Source organism: Armigeres subalbatus, chromosome 2, assembly GCF_024139115.2.
Source record: "Armigeres subalbatus isolate Guangzhou_Male chromosome 2, GZ_Asu_2, whole genome shotgun sequence".
Classification (NCBI taxonomy): domain Eukaryota; kingdom Metazoa; phylum Arthropoda; class Insecta; order Diptera; family Culicidae; genus Armigeres; species Armigeres subalbatus.
The window spans coordinates 36,464,592-36,486,668 of NC_085140.1; the positions used below are offsets into that span (position 1 = coordinate 36,464,592).

The 22,077-nt window shown below is 39.1% G+C and overlaps 3 protein-coding genes across 3 annotated transcripts in view; 2 read left to right on the top strand and 1 right to left on the bottom strand.

Moving 5' to 3' along the window:
• The first annotated feature begins 379 nt into the window (after window positions 1–379).
• Window positions 380–1,359, top strand: LOC134208918 (uncharacterized). Its single transcript, XM_062684880.1, has 2 exons — window positions 380–1,027; window positions 1,089–1,359. Exons 1-2 carry the CDS (start codon window positions 380–382, stop codon window positions 1,269–1,271), a joined length of 831 nt encoding a protein of 276 aa, XP_062540864.1. The 3' UTR covers window positions 1,272–1,359.
• Window positions 1,360–9,551: 8,192 nt separating this feature from the next.
• Window positions 9,552–22,077, bottom strand: part of LOC134208922 (uncharacterized) — a 46,505-nt gene continuing 33,979 nt past the window's right edge. Inside the window, exons 2-3 of the mRNA XM_062684883.1 lie at window positions 9,798–10,670; window positions 9,552–9,725 (exon numbers count right to left, since the gene is read on the bottom strand). Of these exons, the coding sequence (XP_062540867.1) occupies window positions 9,552–9,725; window positions 9,798–10,493 (870 nt within the window). The 5' untranslated portion in view covers window positions 10,494–10,670. The remainder of the gene's footprint in view (window positions 9,726–9,797; window positions 10,671–22,077) is intronic.
• LOC134208923 (uncharacterized) lies at window positions 11,879–12,770 on the top strand. The gene is made up of 2 exons (XM_062684885.1): window positions 11,879–12,526; window positions 12,588–12,770. The coding sequence occupies exons 1-2, from the start codon at window positions 11,879–11,881 to the stop codon at window positions 12,768–12,770; spliced, it is 831 nt and encodes a 276-aa protein (XP_062540869.1).

Here is a 22,077-nt window from a genome sequence, read left to right on the forward strand (position 1 = left end):
CGTCAAATACTAGACAGTAAGCAGACAACAATTATTTATTTGTTTCATGTTAGAAAATAATCCTACTTTTCAAAAATCTATTTTTTTTTATTCCTGTTTGTTGTGCTTTAAAAATATGATTTTGATCAGGTTACTCCACAAGTGACACAAATAAATTGATTTGACTGATTACATCAAGTAGATATTTACCTCACATGCGTTATTTAAAATTTAACGATGTCTGCGTCCGTCCGAATGAATACTCCCCATTATTCTTTGGTTAGTGTACCAGTCATGATATGACTCGCATATTCCTATAAATAGTTTAGCCATTCTAACGATTTGGCATCAGTTACTGTCAAGTGTTTCTTTGCAACAGATTAGAAAAAGTAAGTTAAATATGAAGCATTTGGTAACTCTCACTTGTGTGTTGGGATTCCTGTGTGGGGGAATCTTCGCCGACTACGCAGCCATCAACGTTGGAGCACAAGGTCTACTTACAATCGCCACGAGCCTGAAAAACATATCACCCGTTATGACAGCCTTCTACAAAAATCTCAACTCTGCTCTCACCAAGTTTACGACTGCCACCAGCAAAGTTGAATCGCTCGTCAACTCCACATACCAAACGTTGAACGACACTTACGGAGCTACACAAACCAACCTGGAAAACGTTTTCAGCAACATAAACAATTTGGATTGGCAGATCACTTATGTCCTTCAGCAGTTCAGTTCAAACGCTGGTAATGATGTTAATATACTCGAGAACCAACTACAGCAGACCTTCGACCAACTCCTGTCGTACTATGGCATGTTGTCTAATGAAGTGAATTACGACACATGCAGCTTGGAGATCTTCGATGATGCCGTCGCTTCACCAAACCAGTTGGTCAAATTCGGAACTTCATGTCTGCAGACTTATGTGGATACCATCCCGACACTCGTGAGTCCCGTACAGGATATATTGGATTTGGTGAAAAGTGACTTCAAATCTTTCTCCAAACAACTGAACATTTGCGCTTCTACTTCAACCAACTGCATCAATGCGGTAATTTTCTCCATAAACTTTTGCAGGGTAGCAATAATCATAGTTTCACATTTGTTTTCAGTACTTCGACAATATTGGCTCGGAGCTCAGCTACATATCCAATGAAGTGTACGTGGTGCAATATCTGCTGAACATCTTCCAGGACGCTGCAAAAGATCGCGATAACTTGTGTGGGCAGTTGATCAAGTATAATGTCCAGGACATCCTCAATGGCTTGTTCAACCAATTCGTGCGATGCATGTAATTATGTGAACGATGTTGTAATCAGAACTTACAAATGTTTGAATAAATGAACAGTCTGGTTGTCGTTGTTCTACAACGCTAATAAAATATCAATGAGTAACATTTTTTATTGCATTCTTATTCTGTTTAAAATATCGTTGGCCCACAAGTACGTGCCCAAACATATCTGGAACTAGCTGTAATTCAAACCTGCACATTTTATAATACACGTGAAAGGCACCATCCCCCGTTTTTAAAACAAAAAAATATTTTTGTTTTACTATCACTGTCAAATAATACATCAGAACAACAAAATTCCTGGTTGTTTTTACTTACGAAATTGCTGCAAAGCTACTTTATCGAGAATAAGATAACATCAACAAAAAAGGAAAACATGACAGCAACAGAATCGAACTAGCTACATGGCGAATGAGAGTCATGCACCTATCCTCTGCTTCATGCTCACTCCGTGTATACAGAATTATTTATGTTGATCAATTTATGCAATTTTTCAATTTTATTGTCATATTATTATTGTTTCAGGATGCAGGATTGAAACAATAATGAAGTTTGTTTGAATGAAGCACTGCATCAGTGTTGGAACAACAAATTTAAAGATTAAAATATACATGTCTCGTTGTTTGATGCAACAAACGGAATAGATGTTTCAGTCGTACCAGATTTTTCTGCGTGTATGGAAAACTCTTCAAAGTTGAAGAGGTTTGATCAAAAATTTCATTTGGCCAAAGAAACATTCGGCCGGGAAAGCCGTTGTCTCTAAAAGGTTGTTTGGCTGAGATAGTCGTTTGGCCGGTATTTCCGTTCGGTTAAACGATATTTTCGGCCGTATATCCATTTCGGCTAAATGACATTTTCGGCCAGATGGGTCTTTCGGCCAAAAGGCCACGTGGCCGAATGGCACGGTTAGCCGAATTTCATTTGGTGGAATTAAACGTTTGTCCGAATGGTCGCTCTGCGACCCACAACAAAATTAACGGGAACCCCAAACTGACTCCGCTGGTCGCTTTCCCATTTCCAGCCCGTACAAAAAAGCGCCTTTGCGCTGGAAGTCCAACGCGAATGGCAAACGTTAATCTAATATAACACTTATTGAAAACTATTTAATTTATCTTTTTGCCTTTCTCGTATACAAAACATATGCTATATGTTCGCTCCAAAAACAAACTTTTTATAGGGGCTCGGAGACCCATAGTATTATATACCGATCGACTCAGCTCGACGAATCGAGGTGATGTCTGTGTGTGTGTGTGTGTGTGTGTGTGTGTGTGTGTGTGTGTGTGTGTGTGTGTGTGTGTGTGTGTGTGTGTGTGTGTTTGTGTGTGTATGTGTGTGTATGTGCGCAAAAAGTCTAGCCCACTTTTCAGGCACATACTCTTAACCAATTTGCTCGCAACAAGTTGCATTCGACACTCTTGGTTTTCTAAAAGGTGACGCTTACAGTTTGTTTAGATTACGAGATGTTACACGACAACTTTGACATCAAGAGCCTCCTTATTATAGCTTTATCCTGATAAAGCTTGTAGTCGGAATAGGCTCTCAAAATAGTTTTAGCTACATTCTCAATATTTCGAAGACACCGTGATTTTTTTTCAGATTTTGGAACATGTGTAATTTGAATTGTTCACTATTTTTGGTTTTAATTCTTTCAAAAATGGACGCTTTTGATTGATTATTTGTTTACAATTTAAATTCAGAAAAAAAATCAATTCTTTGCAATGAAACTGCCATAGCATCATTCCATCAACGAATATGTACAAGATACAGTGATGACTCGATTTTTAGCTTGTTAAAATTTTATCTGCCCCTGAATTCGTCTACACCCGATTTTATGACGGTTTTGATATGGTTTCTCCACGATCCAATTTTGCCACATTTTTGGAAGACTATATAACAGTCAAAACCATTAATTGCTTTATATTTGTTCTATTTGACCTCTTTAAAGAATTTTTCTTGACATAATGAGCGAGAAAGGCATCATCTCCGCTAGGTAGATTAATCTGTTTTTTTTTTCACAATAAATCCTCCGGCAAATGGAGTAGTCTCACGAAATGGTCAGATGCACTGACGGCCACAAGCTATATCTGGAAGACACCAAAATATTTATTCCACAACACTCCACTTTTTAAAACCACTGCTCTCAATCTACCTGCGACAGGCTTGAAAGTCCACACATTCCACTTTTGAAAACTTCTAACTTTTTAACGGAACTTAAAGACCGCGATACTTCTACTCCTCTAGTGCGAGCAAAAATGAAAGAGCTTAAGGGTTTTTTCCTTGAGGAAACCTTGAAAGACAATTGTTTATTATTTACAGACTTTCAAGTGGCAATATCAGTTTGGCACCTTCCTAGATTTAATCAAATGGTTGAACACGAGATCTATACTTTCAGGACCCATTGCTCCAGTGTTGTAAAATGTCATTTGCATTCGTTTGTATAATTTTTCTAGAACTTTTTTCAGAAGTTAGCTATTGATTAGGGGAGGAGGTTCGGTTGTGGGCACCGTTCGGTTATGGGCACCCCTATGTATCTTTTGATAGATAAGAGATGCTGTCATTCTGACAACCGTCATTTGTTTGCTATAATAGCATGATGTTTTGTGCTCAATATCAAACCGGATGGGCATCTCTACTTTGAACTAGAAATAATTTTTTTTTGTACAAGAAAAACAACACGAAAGTTTTTTTTTGTCTTTTTCAAAGTGTCATAAATTGAAGTGATTTAATTCAAAAAGAGAGTTCTTATGCGTATTTACACAGTAAATTTAATCTATTTTGAGGCCCAGTGTTGATTGCCATCATCATTTTAGCGGGGAATTTTTTTTCTCCACATTCCAGAAAGGCTGCGAAATTCGGTTGTGGGCACCCTTATTGGTTATGGTTATGGGCACCCTAATTTTATTGATAAATCATTCAATATCGTTTTAGTTGTCCCTTAACTTATTTTTAATAACGTTTCTATGCAGTTTTTATAATTATTTTGACATAATTGTTCGAAATAAGGAGTTTATTTAATATTTTTATTCTTTGGGCATGTCTATTTATTATACACACACTTTTTGAAACAAAGCGTTGACCGATTTGCTTGCAACAAGTTGCATTCGACGGGGAATGCCTTCCCATTGTTTCCTATTGAAAATTGGTCAGATCGGACTATGGAATCAAAATTTATGGGCAAAATATTATTTTTTGAAATGTACGAGAAAGGCACTATTGCCGCTAGGGTGATCTTTTTTTTGACTGTGATGCATACCAATAAAACGTAAACCAATGTAAAATTGAAACCCATTCACCTAAAGTGCTATTTTAGACCTTTCTTATGTGATTTTTTTCAACATCCTCCTTAATTCACCGAGAGAGACATTATCACTGCTAGGTGAATTGATTTGAGTTTTTTAGTGTCTCCTGGCTTTTAGAATGAATAAACTATTCCTTGTCTCTAAATCTGGGTGGTTTTTATTCATGCTTCTTTGTTTTTAACGAAGTTTTCAAGGGTGCCCACAACCGAGCCACAAAATGAAAATGTCCAAAAATGTCAAATTTTCTAAATTGTCAATATTTTTTCCAAATCGATGAAATCATACTAATTTCTTTGCTAGTAGAAAGGTTATACGTTTAGCTTTCTATTGCTATGCAAATGTCGACATAAGATCAACCAGGGCCAAAGTTATGGACAAAAAAAAATGGTGCCCACAACCGAACCTCCTCCCCTATTGATGTATGACGAACTTATAGCGCTTAAATGTGCCTACAACTTTGTCTAACAAGACATTGCTGTAAATATGTAATCTGGGACGTGGGAGGCAAAATATCATTCAAATGACATTATACCAAATGACACGTGACATTTTGGAGAGTTTTCAGTCTCCAGCCTTAGATGTTATATTTAGAGCAATGTACTTTTGAACAAAAATATAGCCCTGCTCAACCGTTATGAGTACAGCTAAAATTATGATGTGAATTTTACTTCTGAAGAAAATTATTAACAAATTAGTCAAACGACATGCAGATGACATTTTACAAGCCTGTGCTGCACTCACTGAAGCAGTCTACCACTTTGTTTAGCCGAGAAGATACCCGTACGAAATATTTCACCTCCCAAGACAGTCAAGTAGTCAGGCAAAGACGGGTTGTGTTTTGGTCTCGCTTTGGACTTTGAATTGCCAAGCCTAGCGTTATTTTGCTTTAAAAGATAAAAACGTCCAAAGCTATTGGATTTCCTATAAATTTAATTCAAAATATCCGTCCAATGTTACAACGGTTGTTGGGTAGCAAATGGTTTGACCAAAAATGTAATTTGGTCAAAAGCGATATACACCCAAAAGGGACATTCGGCCGAGCTTGTAATTTAACCAAACAAAGTTGTTTGCCCTAGCAGGCCTTTAGACTGCTGTTTGGCAGAAAATGTCGTTTTGCCGAAAATGCCGTTTGGTTATTTTGCAGAAAGAGCCATTTGGACCGAAAATGACCTTTTTGCAAACACTCCGACATTTTAAGCCGGACGACCATTTCGACCAAATGGCTTTTTCTTTTAAAAGACCATTTCGACCAATTGAGATATTCGGCAACTGATTCTTTCAGCTAAAGAAACTGTTCGGCCACACGTCATTTTCGACTGTATGTACCTTTCGACCAAATGACATTTTTGGCGTCATAGTTTTAGGCTAGATGGGCTTCGGCTAAATGGTTTGTTCGGTCAAATGCCATATTTGGCCAAACAACATTTGGCTTTCGGTCAAATGGCTTTCTATCAAACGACTTTTCTCCGTTCAAAAAAAAAATCTAGAAATTCTTTGGACTTCAACGGAAATCCTAAAACACGGCAATAAAGTTAACTCGTAAATGCCCAGGACGAACTTTTAATTTTGAAAACCATATATCTCTGAGGTTTTCAGAGGTTAAACCGACAGCGACCCAGCGGGTCCATATAGCACCTTAGAGGTCATGCAAATGCATCACCAGTCAAATAAGTTGAATGCAGATGTTCTATTTAAGTTTAATTGGTCTACCATGTCAACTACGCCTGATATCAAACCGACAGCAACCCAGCGTGGTCATATCAGTCCTAAGAGCTTATGCGAATGTTTCATTATTCGAATAAGTACAACGTAGATGTTCTAGGTTCCTCAAATTATCCTAGAGTTGAGTTCAATTGGTTTACCATGTCAACTACGCCTGATATCAAACCGACACCAACCCATCGTGTCCATATAAGTCCTAAGAGCCCATGCGAATGCTCCATCATACAAATATATCCAATTCAGATGTTCTAGGTTCTCCAAATTTTTCTGGAGTTGAGTTCAGTTGGTCTACCAGATCAACTACACCTGGTAAAAACAAAAAGTAACCCAACTTGCCCATGTAAGTTCATTGAACCTTAGCGAATGTTTAGAAATTCAAATAAGTCCAAAGTAGATGTTATAGATCCTCCAAATTGTTCTGGAATTAAGGTCAATTGGTCTACCTCGTCAGCCACACACAAACACACATCGGCTCATGAAGGTTTGACTGTAATACATGTACGGATAATTTCCTAAACTCTTGTGAATGCTTCACTATTCAAATGACTTCATAATAAAAGTAACCAAGCACGTTCATAAAAATCGCTATAAACGCAACGACTGATTGACTATTCAAATAGGTCAATTTCAGATTCTGGAGCTTAGATCATCTGGTCTACCTGCTCAATCAAGACTGGTTCTAATTCGAAAACAACCCATCATGTCCACATCTCAGAGCCTTGGCGAATGATTCACGCCTGGTACCAGACTAAGACGTGCTGGGATTTTTAAATTTATATGGACTCGCTGGGTTGCTATAGGTTCGACACAAGGCGAAGTTGACTTGGTAGACTAATTGAATTCAACTCCCGGACAATTTGGAGAATTTAAAACATCTGCGTTGGCCTTATTTGAATGATGAAGCATTCGCATGGGCTCCAAGGACAAGTTGGGTTGGTGTCGGTTTGATATCAGGTGTAGTTGACTTGGTAGGCCAATTGAACTCAACTCCTGGACAATTTGGAGAGCCTAGAGCCTGCGTTGGACTTATTTGAATGATAGAGCATTCGCATGGACTCTTAAGACATGACACGCTGGGTCGCTGTCGGTTTGATATCAGTCGTAGTTGACATGGTAGACAAATTGAACTCAACTCCAGGATAATTTGGAGAGCCTAGAACATCTGCGTTGGACTTGTTTGAATGATGAAGCATTCGCATTGACTCGAGGACATGACACGCTGGGTCGCTGTCGGTTTGATATCAGGCGTTGTTGACATGGTAGACAAATTGAACTCAACTCCCGAATAATTCGGAGAACCTAGAACATCTACGTTATACTTATTTGAATAAGGAAGCATTCGCATGGGCTCTTAGGACTTATAAGGACATGCTGGGTCGCTGTCGGTTTGATATCAGGCGTAGATGACATGGTAGACCAATTGAACTCAACTCCCGGACAATTTGGATAACCTATAACATCTGCATTGAACTTATTTGACTGGTGATGCATTTGCATGACCTCTAAGGAGCTATATGGACCCGCTGGGTCGCTGTCGGTTCAATATCAGGCGTAGTTTACATGGTAGACCAATTGAACTCAACTCCCGGACAATTTGGAGTACCTAGAACATCTGCGTTGTACTTATTTGAATGAAGAAGCTTGCGCATGGGCTCTTAGGACTGATATGAACACGCTGGGTTTCTGTAGGTTTGATATCAGGCGTAGTTGACATGGTAGACCAATTGAACTCAACTCCCGGATATTTTGAAGAACCTAGAACATCTGAGTTGGACACATTTTAATGGTGAAACATTCCCACGGGCTCTAGGGATTTATATAGATTTGTTGGATCACTATAAATTCATGCTTCATCACATACAATTTTTATTTATTCATAGCAACTTCACCACAAAATGCCAGATGTATTGGAGGCCTTAAAAAAGTTTTTGTTCCATTATTTGCACAAATCTCATTCAATTGAATCATATTGAATACCTCTGTGCATACGGGCTGTTAAACAGACTATTAAATCTCCAAATATGACCAGTTTCATATATCACTGCCTAAAATTACGCTTTTGGGCCACCTAGTTTTCTCAACCATAAAAAGGGGGAGGGTCCGGAGGGGGAGGGTAATCGTTTAGAATTTGCACTCGAAGTTCTTCTTAGTTATATTTATTGAACGCAGTGGCGTAGCCAGAAAATTGGTCTGGGGGGATGGGGGTTTTGAACATTTTTTTTTCGAAAAAAAAAATTTCTTCTGAAAATTTTGTCTCTGAGGGGGGGGGGGGTTATGTCCAAAACCACCCCCGTGGCTACGCCACTGATAGAACGACTACTCAGTCTTACAATTTCACAACGAGTTTATCATGTACCCGACGTTTCTACACGGAAATTGTGTCCCGTGTCGAAACGTCGGGTATATAATGAACTCTCTGTGAAATTGTAAGATTGAGTAGTTGTTCAATAAATATAATACAATCGTATAGTCAATTCATAATCAGTAAAGTTCTTCTTAGTATTTTCACGAAAAAATCATTGGAGTCTCAACGTGATTAGTTGGAGATGTCTATCGGGAAACTATGCGAAGTTTTTCGAATTTGAATCGGCGTCGAAGATCACAGATAAGCGGCGCGCCGATGCAAAATTGTAGGCTGCGTGCCAAAAACAGTCGGCGGCGGCGGCAGGTGTAATACGGTCGCTCGATATGTGGAACAGAAGTTCTTGGAAAATTGTTCGAAAGGACTATCAGTGTAACCGTGAAAATATTTTAGTATGGCATTATTTGTTTCAACGATTCGATATCGTATCTTGGAACATCAACTCATGGAGGGTCCACTGCAGCTCGGTCCTACCAGCTCGATGGAACTCCTGGGATGTTTAATGATGCACGGATACATCGTTCAGGATTTGGTTGATTGGATAGATCACATGTTCTGAACTGTTTTGAACTCAAGGACGTTTTGGAGAAACGAAAAGGCCTGCAGTTGCATGTAAAAGTAATGAGTAAAATCCTATCGGCTCAATGTACCTGCTAAAATATTCAACGATGCATGAATACGTCGTTCAGGGCTTGGTTAATCAGGTGTATCACATGTTCTGAACTCCAGGACATTTTGAATTTTCTTGTTGGCATAATTTTGTTGACGAAACCGAAGTGTGTCAAAATCGGAACGTGATAAAATCGAAACATATCTGCATTGTATCATATAAAAAATCAATGGAATTATAAACTGGAATATATAATTTTGGATCCAACCATTTCAGACAACTAGCACCTTTTCATCCCACGCAGTTGTAGAAGTTGCTCAGCACCGTAGTGACGCGATCCTGGATGTCCAATTCAACAAGGGATGCACAACGCTGAACGCGGAAAGCCACCAAATCCGTCTGGGTAGATCGAATGTTGTCAACATATGATGTGTATAGTTGGAAATTGTTAACACTGCTAAGGTACTGTGAATGTGCAAGGGAAATAAAAAGTTAAATATTGAAGTAAAAGTAAACAGCGGTGGGTTATCATCTTACATTCGATAGACAACTAATTGTAGGAGTATAACTCGCAGTTTTGTTGTTCAGAACATCCGCCGACGGAGTGTCACAAACGTCCACGACTGCAAAGTAGTTTACGGCGTTGGTAGAGATATTGTTGTACAGCGTTGAGATATTGGAACCAATATTGCCATATCGGGTTTGTTCGGCAGTAATACAAGCTGTCACGCGGTCGACAGTAATCGGATCAACAGCCAACTTTGCACCATACTTGGTTGTGCAAGTGGTTGCCTTCGTGGTGCAGCTGCTGGCGCAGACACTGGAAATGTTGGCCGCAGCATCAGTAAGGATTTCTGCTACTTGGTCAGCACTCGACTGAACGGCGGAGAACAGATTACTGATGGAGTCACCCTGAATGGTTGTGGGAGCGCTGCTGAACGTGTTTTGGATGTTGCTGATGGCGGTAGTGAAAACACTCAAATCGATGGTGGTGTAATTCTCGAAACTATCGTAATACGTGGTATAAAGGTTCTCCAGGGTTTGACCTAATTGATTCCAAGAAGCCAGGGCGGTCTGATCAGCAGTGTTGATCGTACTGTTGACCTGTTGGATTGCCGTGGCCAGGTTAAGGTTGGACGTACTGATAGCGTTCGCTACGGTGGTGCTAAGTGATGAAGCTTGGGCGTATGCAGTTAGGCAGGCAGCGCCTACGAGGACGGAGAATAGATTCATAGCTGATTGATGTAACGTTGAGCGACTACTACGAATGAGCCACGATGGTTTACTGCGAACTGATGATTAAGTTGGTTTTGCAGGGAAGCTTTTATATCTTGATGGCGGTCGATGATCTAAATGAAAGCATTGTTCGCATAAACCAACTGTTTGACGTACTCAGCACAGGCAAACATACTGTAAAAAGTAGTGGAATGATCTGCATTGAATATTGGCTATCTAACGAATGGACTACAATATTATGGTAATACATTCTATGCAAAAGAGTTCAAATTTTGAAGTTGTATATGGTGGATAATTTAATGATTCCTACGAGCAATTCGTTCAAAATATTATCAATTAAAACCATAAGTCACTGAAACACCCTTTAAGTTGAAGTTTAGGTACACGTATCATTCATAACCAGGATTAGTAAATTTGGACGGAATAGCAAGCGGTATAATGAAAAACTGCTTTCCTAGATATGTAAGGCCTGGGTACGAATGTATTCATCGAAAAAACGGTTGACCATTCGTCAGTGCTTTCAGCGACGACGATACGAAGCAGTACTTCTTTGATTCATTTGGCTCAACAGCGGGAACTAAGTTTGACCCTACAGTTAGTTTTGAAACAAGTAGAGAAATTATCGGAATAAATAGGTAATCAGCTTATTTATAGAAGCTTCCTTTAAAAATTCAATGGATATTAAATTTAAAATAAATTTACTCTACTTTAAACTCAAGCTACCAATTTGTAAAGAACGGTTCTACGCAGCATTTTAATAATGTAACCTTGAGTGTTTTTGAAAATATTGTCTGTGGTCTGGTTGAGACGATTTCCATTTAATTTAGCACACCTAAACCAACATGCGTAAAATGAATTGACGTAAACTTCAGACAGTTAGCAGACAACAATAGTGTAATTATTTCGATTTTTTATTCATGCTGTAAATTCTCTTCCTGTTACATCTTATGCCTAGACATTTTTTGTCAACTCGATGCTTCAAACATATTCAAATACTGTCTAATGGATTATTTTTATTATTATGTCTTTATCACAGAGACTTTCTGGGAAGAGCCGGTTCGTGATGATTTATTTAATTATATGCAAATCAAAAAGAGATAAATTTCGAATCATGAAGCTTCAGGTGCAACAAATCTCGAAATGCAACTCCCACTTCTTCTATTTCACCCATGCTCTCGTTACTTCAAATCGAAAATTGTCAGAGTTAGCTCAGGTGTCCGTCAGATGCCGTCCCGAGTTCCGAATGAATGGTCTCTTTTGTACCTTATCAAAATTCTTAGCTTACAAGCCCCTATAAATACTCTCCCCATTCAAACCATTTGGCATCAGTTTCAATTGAGTGTTCCAGTAACTACCTTCGCAACAGATCTAGAAAATCAAAGATGAAGCATTTGCTAACTCTCACTTGCGTACTGGGATTCCTGTGTGGAGGAATCTTCGCCGACTACGCAGCCATCAACGTTGGAGCACAAGGTCTACTTACAATCGCCACGAGCCTGAAAAACATATCACCCGTTATGACCGCCTTCTACAAAAATCTTAACTCTGCTCTCACCAAGTTTACGACTGCCACCAGCAAAGTTGAATCGCTCGTCAACTCCACATACCAAACGTTGAACGACACTTACGGAGCTACACAAACCAATCTGGAAAACGTTTTCAGCAACATAAACAATTTGGATTGGCAGATCACTTATGTCCTTCAGCAGTTCAGCTCCAATGCTGGTTATGATGTGTATCTACTGGAGAACCAACTGCAGCAGACCTTCGACCAACTCCTGTCGTACTATGGCATGTTGTCTAACGAAGTAAATTACGATACCTGTAGCTTGGAGATCTTCGATGATGCCGTCGCCTCACCAAACCAATTGGTCAAATTCGGAACTTCATGTCTGCAGACTTATGTGGATACCATCCCGACACTCGTGAGCCCCGTACAGGATATCTTAGATTTGGTGAAAAGTGATTTCAAATCTTTCTCCAAACAACTGAATATTTGCGCTTCTACATCTACAAACTGCATCAATGCGGTAATTTTCTCCATAAACTTTTGCAGGGTAGCAATAATCATAGTTTCACATTTGTTTTCAGTACTTCGACAATATTGGCTCGGAGCTCAGCTACATATCCAATGAAGTGTACGTGGTGCAATATCTGCTGAACATCTTCCAGGACGCTGCAAAAGATCGCGATAACTTGTGTGGGCAGTTGATCAAGTATAATGTCCAGGACATCCTTAATGGCTTGTTCAACCAATTCGTGCAATGCATGTAATCATGTGTACGATGTAGAAATCAGAACATACAAATGTTGGAATAAATGAACAGTTTGATTGTCAATGTTCTACAACGCTAATAAATTATCAATGAGTTTTTTTTTCCTTTTTCGTACTTGGTACGAGTAAAGGCTATATATTCGGTCCAAAAACAAACTTTCTATAGAAGGCCCTGAGACCCATAGTGTTAAATACCGATCGACCCAGTTCGACGAATTGAGGTGATGTCTGTGTGTGAGTCTGTGCGGAAAATTTTCTTGCTCACTTTTTTGGCAATTCTGTGCCATTGTTTTCTATTATAAATTAGCCGGATCGTTCTATGGGCTAATAAATTATGGTCAAAATACAGTCTTTTTAAACCAAAAACGTGTTAAAAGGTTTAGCTCACTTCTTGGCATTTATCCATAACCGATTTGCTCACAACAAGTTGCATTCGACTGGGATCGATTGAAAATTGTCCGGATCGTATTATAGGCTTGAAAGTTATGGCCAAAATATTATTTTTGCCATTCTCGTATCGTAAGTCGAGACACTGAAGACGGCCTCACAGTTGAGGTCGAAATACGTATCTGCAAAGATAACAAAACGTAGTGGAATTAAATGAAAAGTACTAAACTCGTCTTAGACGGTTGAATACATTTCACTGAAAAGAGCTTAAAATATTTTTCCTTTCTCGTATACTAAGTATACGTAAATGATATATATGTCCCATTGTTTCCTATTCGAAATTGGGCTGATCGGACTCTGGGCTCGGAATTTTTAGCCAATATACAGTTCTACACAAAAACATAAACGTTTTATAGGAGGCTCAGAGACTCATTTTTCATTTGTAAAATGTATTTCAAAAATTCACTTATGTTTAGGACACTTAGTCTTAACCTATTTACTTACAACAAGTTGTACAGGTCGGGCAATCCTGTTTAATTGTTTCCTATTAGAAATATGCCATATCGGATGATGCGACAGGATGATCTACGATAAATTAGGCGCTGCAGGAGATTTCATGGACAGGAAAGAAAGTGTAGAAAAGCGGGCATCGAGCGGCTACCCTCTACCAAAGCTGTGACACCACCAACGAGCTGGGAACCGGCTTCATAGTGCTGAGTAAGATGCGTCAACGTGTGATTGGGTGGCAGCCAATCAACGCAAGGATGTTCAAGCTGAGGATAAAAGGCCGTTTCTTCAACTATAGCATCATCAACGTGCACTGCCCACACGAAGGGAGACCCGACGACGAGAAAGAAGCGTTCTACGCACAGCTGGAGCATACATACGATTTATGCCCACTGCGGGACGTCGACATGAAGGATAGGAAGGGAGGAAATGTATAGACCAGTCATCGGACCGGATAGTCTGCACACCGTATCGAATGATAACGGCCAACGATGCATAAACTTCGCAGCCACCCGCGGAATGGTAGTCCGAAGCACCTTCTTTCCCCGCAAAAATATCCACAAGACCACATGGAGATCACCTAACCAAGAAAAGGAAAGCCAAATCGACCAAGTTCTAATCGACGGTAAATTCTTCTCCGACATCACGAACGTCCACACTTACCGCAGTGCGAATATTGAATCCGACCTCGTTGCAGTATACCTGCGCTTCACGTAAGAGCCACGTGTCACAGCCTGACATAAACGGGAACCTTCTTACGAATGATCTAAATGTGGCGGCAGCACTACGAAGAACACCTGAATGGCGATGTGCAGACGAAGATGGCGGTATGGTGATGGACCTGGGAGAACGCGCGCAGGACATAATTTTACCGGCTCCGGATCTCCAGGAAATCCAGGAGGAGATTGGCCGGCTGAAGAACAACAAAGCCCCAGGGGTTGACCAACTACCAGGAGAGCTGTTAAAATATGGTGGTGACGCACTGACTAGAGCGATATTAACTAAGGTTTGGGAGGATTAGGTTCTGCCGCAGGAGTGGATGGAAGGTGTCGTGTGTCCCATCTGCAAAAAGGGCGATAAGCTTGATTGTAGCAACTACCACGCAATCACATTGCTGAACGCCGCCTACAAGGTACTCTCCCAAATTTTATGCCGTCGACTAGCACTATTTGGGATTGAAAAATCGTAGGAAATATAGCGGTTCTGTATTGGACCATTATTTTACACATTATTTTACACACAAAAAAATCATTCAATTACGACATCAAACATTAAAATTTTAAGGAATGTCTCTTCTCCGTGGAAACTTGATGTTGCTGAGAGCTTGGAAATCTACCGACAGGTACAAACGCGGTTGTTGAATAAAGATCAAGGAAATGGTAGCTCCTGGCTCTTCAAGTTTATACCTAAGCATTAAGCGCATCAAGCGAGTAGAAATAAGCACCGTAGTAAGATAAGTACCTAGATAAATTATTATACCCACGCATAGTATAAATAGTGTAAGCTGCGATCATTTTCTTCAAGTCGAGTCAAGTACGAGACACTGAAGACGGCCTTACTGTTGAGGTCGAAATACGTATCTGTCAGGATACAATTAAGTGGTGGAATTCAATGGGATTGTTTAAACTCGTCTTATGACAGATGAAAACATTCCACTAAAAAGCTCAAAATAATTTTCTTATCAAAATGGCATCCAAGCGGAACGAGCGTAGTACTTTTATAGATTTGAAGAGGAGGATCGCAGGTATTCTTAAGGACGTGGCCTTCCTTAAGAAGTGCCAGAAGGAGAGGCTGACTCCTGTCAGCCATAGGATTAAGATGGGAGCTCACATCCCAAAATCTATCAGTAAGAGGGCGGAATCGGATTTGTTGAAGTTGTCAATCAAGGGACATTATGCCAAGCTAGAGAGGTTGAACTTGGAGTGCTACAACCTGCACCTCAAGCTGGCAAAGGAGAACCAAGATTCTTTCGACATATTCCTAAAGAAGGTACAGCGGGCCGAAGAGTGTGAAGCGGACAGGAAGAGGAGACTGCACAAGAAGAAATTGGCCATTCTACGAGGGAAATCAGCGACGGAAGGTAGAACGACTAACCCCACAGTACAAATGATCGAGGGATTCGTTGTTAACCGTTCGACACAGCAGTTTACGGAGGAACAATTAGCACACCTCAACAAGGGGTTAGGGTATGCGACAACCCAGAAAGCGGATCTAGAGCAGATAATCGTGGATACTGATACAGTGATTTCACGAAATGTTGATCAACGGGACCAGAATAGTGTGAGAAACATCGTAGCAGACGCCATCAAAGCAGGACATCATGGGACATCGAACAAAGGCGAGAGGAGGATTTTAAAGGAGTTAAAGGAGAAACCAGTTTACTACATGAAGGCGGACAAAGGAAACGCAGTGGTGATAATGGACAAAGAGGACTACGATGAACAGATGACGACAAAAATCAACGGAGGACCATACAGGCATTTGAGAGTGGACCCACTACCCGGACTAATCCGACTTACGGATAAAACGATAAAGGAATGCAAGACGATCATCGGAGAAGCCCGCGTTAAAATGACGAACCCTGTGTTACCAAGGATCAAAGGACTACCAAAGATACATAAGCCAGGTACAGAGATGCGAGAAATAGTTTCATCAGTGGGATCCCCTACACAAAACTTGGCCAAGTGGTTAGTCAAGGAGTTCCAGAGTATGCCGGAACCGTTCCCCAGCAGATCAGTTGTAAGCACCCAGGAGTTCACCAAGAGGATATTGGAATCAGGAAACATCGGAGAAGAGGACATCATGGTATCATTCGACGTAGCGGCATTGTTCCCAAGCGTTCCAGTGAAGGATGCTCTGAACCTTTTGGAGGATTGGCTACTAGGACAACGGACGGATACAACATGGCGAGGAAAGGTAAAGATGTATCTCAAGCTTGCAAGATTATGCATGAATGAGAACTACTTTACATTCCGTGGAAGCTTCTACAAACAAACGAAGGGTGCACCTATGGGAAATCCGCTATCACCGTTTTTGTGCGAATTATTCATGACGAATTTGGAGGACAACCTAGAGGAACAAGGAGTACTACCCGAGAAGTGGTGGAGATACGTGGACGACATTTTCAGCATCATCAACCGGAAAGATCTACCCAGGATTTTGGAAGCGATAAACAACGTGCATAAAGACATCAAATTCACCCACGAGGAGGAAAAGGAAGGTAAATTACCTTTCTTGGATCTACTGGTTATCAAGGGAACAAATGCAACATTAGACTTCGAAATCTACAGGAAGCCCACCAACACCATGAGAGTCATCCCATACACATCAAATCATTCGTATCAGCACAAAATGGCAGCTTTTCATCACATGATCCACAGGATGCAGACGATTCCCCTGAGCGAAGAAGAAAAACGAAGGAGCTACAACACATCTTGGAAACAGCGAGGATAAACGGATACAAGGAAAGAACAATACAAGCAATCATCAACAAGAAGCAGAGGAACCTACGGAAAAACGAACTGACAACACTGACACCGATCGATGAACCGCTGAAGAGGGTATCGGTCCCCTATGATCGACACATCACCCACCAGCTACGCCATCGACTGAGGAAATTCGGCATCGATTTAGTATTCTCCAGCAGAAGCAATCAACTGAAGACACTGTTGGGCTCCACAAAGGATAGAGTAGAAATGTTAAATAAGGCCGGGGTTTATCAAATTAATTGTTCACAGTGTGATAAAGTATATGTAGGTCAAACAAAAAGATCGTTAGATGTAAGGTTCAAAGAACATATTGCAGAAGTAAGTAAGGCTAAGAGGGAAACTGATAAGGGATTAAATTATGAGTTTAGGTCTAAGGTAGCTGAACATGTATATCAGGAAAATCATTCAATTACGACATCAAACATTAAAATTTTAAGAAATGTCTCTTCTCCGTGGAAACTTGATGTTGCTGAGAGCTTGGAAATCTACCGACAGGTGCAAACGCGGTTGTTGAATAAAGATCAAGGAAATGGTAGCTCCTGGCTCTTCAAGTTTATACCTAAGCATTAAGCGCATCAAGCGAGTAGAAATAAGCACCGTAGTAAGATAAGTACCTAGATAAATTATTATACCCACGCATAGTATAAATAGTGTAAGCTACGATCATTTTCTTCAAGTCGAGTCAAGTACGAGACACTGAAGACGGCCTTACTGTTGAGGTCGAAATACGTATCTGTCAGGATACAATTAAGTGGTGGAATTCAATGGGATTGTTTAAACTCGTCTTATGACAGATGAAAACATTCCACTAAAAAGCTCAAAATAATTTTCTTATCAAGAAAAGGTAGATCCGAGAATTTTCTTCAAAGTGCAAAATTAATCACTTGGCGACGACAGAAAGTTGCGCTCCGCCAAATGCCAAACTCCGATGTTTCCGAAACAGTCCATTTTCACTATTAACCCTTTCTTTTCAGAAAATGCTGGTCCTGAGAAGAGCCATTTTTTCCCCAATACGCCTTTCCAATAACTAACTGACGCCACTATTTGGAATAAATTTCTAACATCGTAAGAGGAATCGCAACATTTTTGTAATCAAGTCTTTCTTTATATAAAATGCTGGTTCGTTGAGATTGAATGATCTGCAGCAACACGCCGACGATCACCGATCACCGATGGTTTTCCGTTGAAAATATTACCAGTGTCTTCGTGCTGCTGTGTCCACTTCGCTGCTTACGCTCCGCTGCGACCGTTTTGCTTCGTCCGCCCTGCGTGAAATCTTGTTCAAACTGAGGATTAGATCGAAATCCGCAAGTTGCTTGATTTTGGTGTCTGTGCTTGCGATGCATGTACACTACCAGCCAAAAGTTTGGGTTCACCCTCGAAAAATATAGGCAAAAGTATTTGGCCGTATTTTCTGCTTCTTACATCCGATTTCGGGTATTCAGATCGTAGTAGACAACATTCGTGGAAGGGTGTATTTTTTTTGCTCTGACAGCAATTTTTCAATTTCTGCGATTTCGCCGATGAGACATACTTTCGGCTTAGTATTCTGCGCATATTTTTTCACGCGAACTTGGTTGTTTTGGCCTTGACAATTAGCTACGGATCAGAATAAGAATGGGATTCATCATATCCGGTTTGAAAATCGTACGCACTTTCTAGTAAGCCTTCTGACTGGAAGAAGGGACTGTAACTGGATGGAAACGAAGGCATGGTACGTGATGGATTTGCTGGACCCGTTAACATTTGGGAGCTGATCGTAATTTGGAGCAGGCAATGTACACAAGAAATTGATATATCGATCGGATTCAAGAGTTTCTACATTTGGTATGTATACGGTGGACCTACGGCTGCGCTTCACAGGCGTTTAAACAAGGTAAGCAGCAAACAAGTTCAGATAATTATGCATGCAAATCTATCATGAATGTAAAACGTTTCGGATATTTTGAATACACTTTACTTGATTACCAAATTTAATTATATGTAATTTTATACAGTGTATTGCTATGCTTCCTTTCACATAACTCTTATTTTAAAGATTAGGAAAAAAAATCATTACATCATATGAAGGATTTGCTCAACAAGTGTTGCAGCTATTTCACATACTAAACACTCTCAAATTTTTCATTAGTTTAAATCTATGTTGAATATTGTCTCTTGATAACTCTATTAATTTTGTCCCCTTCAATATACATTTAAATTTACAACTTTTATATTTCACTAATAGAATTATACTTCACGAGTTTTATAAAATATTACAGCACCAGACATGCTCGGGAAAAGAGTATGAATGACAACAAATAGGTTCCAATGTTTGTAAATTGAAAAGGGATAGTTAATATACTTAGTGCAACTTCTAACAAACTATGTATCCAGTATTAAGTAAGTGAAACTAAGTGTTTTCCAAATGCTTCACTAAATTAAAAACGTCAAGATTATTACAGATCTTCAAAAATCAATCCACACAGTGGCTTTTTATATATATATATTTTAAAGGGAACCATAAAATACCATAACAACCACATTCATAGATCATGATATGATACCAGCATTTTTAATGCAATTTTCTTCAAGGCTCTATTTGTTATACTATATCCTATTTCTACACATATTTTTATTGATAATATAAAACTTCATTATTATTTCTTTCATATTATGTACCTGCATTATACTCATCGTGTTATCATCGACAAAATGCATATACGCATATGTATTTTTTCACCGTTTTGTTATTTGTTCATTTGTTCAACATTCAATGTTATGATACATTTAACATTTATTTTGTAAAAAGGAAATAACTTCCAGCATCCCCATTCCGGCCCATTTTATAGCAGTACATTTAAAACAAAATGATAATTTAATTTGAGTGTACTTTTGGGAGGACCCGTATGTAGAATAATACTTTAACAGGGATGGTGCCTACATACACAACAAAAGATTTTTTTAAATTTCTTTCCAGAAATGTTTTCACCTGTTTAATATGTATAAGTCAATGTTTGTCTTTTCAGTTGCCCTATATGATTAAAGCTTTGCCGCTTTATGGTGCAACTTATATCTCTATTCACAATGAATCAATGATTATAGCCGAAATTGGAGGATAGGACGCAAAGGGTTACTGCTTCTGATTTTAGAATCATGTACATTTATCCATTGGTCATGTAACAAAAGAATTCAATGAAGTATGACTGTTTGCTAATAAATATGACTTATTCGCACACAAATTTGATAATGTTGAGTTGTAAAAAAAACGCTATTGTACTAATAACCCCGATTTCATTAGATGAATTTTGATTTTATATATAAAAAAATATTTTTCCGTTAATCATCATCCAGGCTGACATTCATCATATATGAAAACACACATCAAGCAACTACAAAGTATTAGAATGAATAATCGCTAATTCATCATTTAATAATAAATATTCACCTCTCAACATATGATATTATTTTGTCACATACATAATCATCTACAATTTTCAGCCAAGAAGAGGTCATCAGTCATCAATAATTAATGTTCATAATCTTCACAATATTGAAAACGGTCGACGGACAGTTAAGAAAGTAAATCATGCTACAAGTTACCATGTTTAGATTACAGCGATTACAGAAGGAATATCCCCGGAAATTGTCTGAATATTTTCATTATATGTTCATTTTAGTTATTGTTATCAGTAGCTTTCCAGTATTCCTTCCCCTCGGATATGTTACCTTGCCGCGGTGGGTCGGCTTACGCCAATAGCACTGATATGGCAACCAAAGACATATCCTGTCGTGGTGGTATCACATGTTGACTATTTTTGTTTGGTGCCGCGTTACATATCTGGCATTGACGCATCAATTTACGGCATATGCATGTAATCCAGCGGACATCGTGTCTTCGAGCCTTGAATGGTAGTGCAGTCAGGCAGAGGCCTTTTTCATCAGTGATAATGATGTGAGTTCTCTTCTTTTCGGCAATACTTTTCTGATGCGTTCCCTGTGACGATGAGTCGTAGCCACGCTTATACTTAGCTAGCTAGGCATTTATTGATACACAATGTATTCAAGACATTCGTAGGGAAATTACTACTGGATTCACTGAGTAGAAGTTTTTTAAAAACTAGGATCGTGGTGCCAGTCTTATTTTGTTATGTCTCACTTCGAAGAGCTATAATAAAAAATACCACACATTATAATAATGGTATAAGAACAATCTTATGACGGCTTCATTCTCGATAATTTTTACTAATAGTAGGAAATAGGCGTGATGAAGCTTTACTTTGCCACCGAAAAGTGAATCCTATAGCTGACTCATAGCTGATCATTAGTACATTATAGATATTGACAGTTTAGAAACGATTAAGCTACTTCTTAGAACATAATAATAGTCTTGGACTACCTTGACAAAGGAATAACAATAAAATAGACAAAATGCACGAACAGTTTCCACTTTTTACAAGACATAATTTACATTGTGTTTGATAGTATTGACACAGAACGAAAACCATGAAGAACCAATAACTTAGGTAAACAAAGTAATTCGAGGATCCCATACTTCATACCTTCTGACCATAAAGACAAAAATGACATCGTACACATCAATCTATAGAATGAGATAATGGGAGAGAATATCTATTAAAGTTGTAAATATAATGTCTTTTGAGCCAGTTCAACAGTGTCTTAATGGACGACATGATCCTTGTACGGCTGGAAAACTGCTTCAAAAGTTATTAGCTTGTCATTGTTTATAAATCGGGAATTGAACACTTTCTTATATTCGATAAAAAAAAAACTTCCGTCTCAGTTTCTAAGAAGCATTCGATTGATTTTGAACGCGTACAATGACAATAGACGTCTAAATAGCATAAAAACTGGCTAAATAATGTGACTATGACAAGAAAAAGACAAAAATGACTTTAAACGATTACGATGTTAGTTAACATGA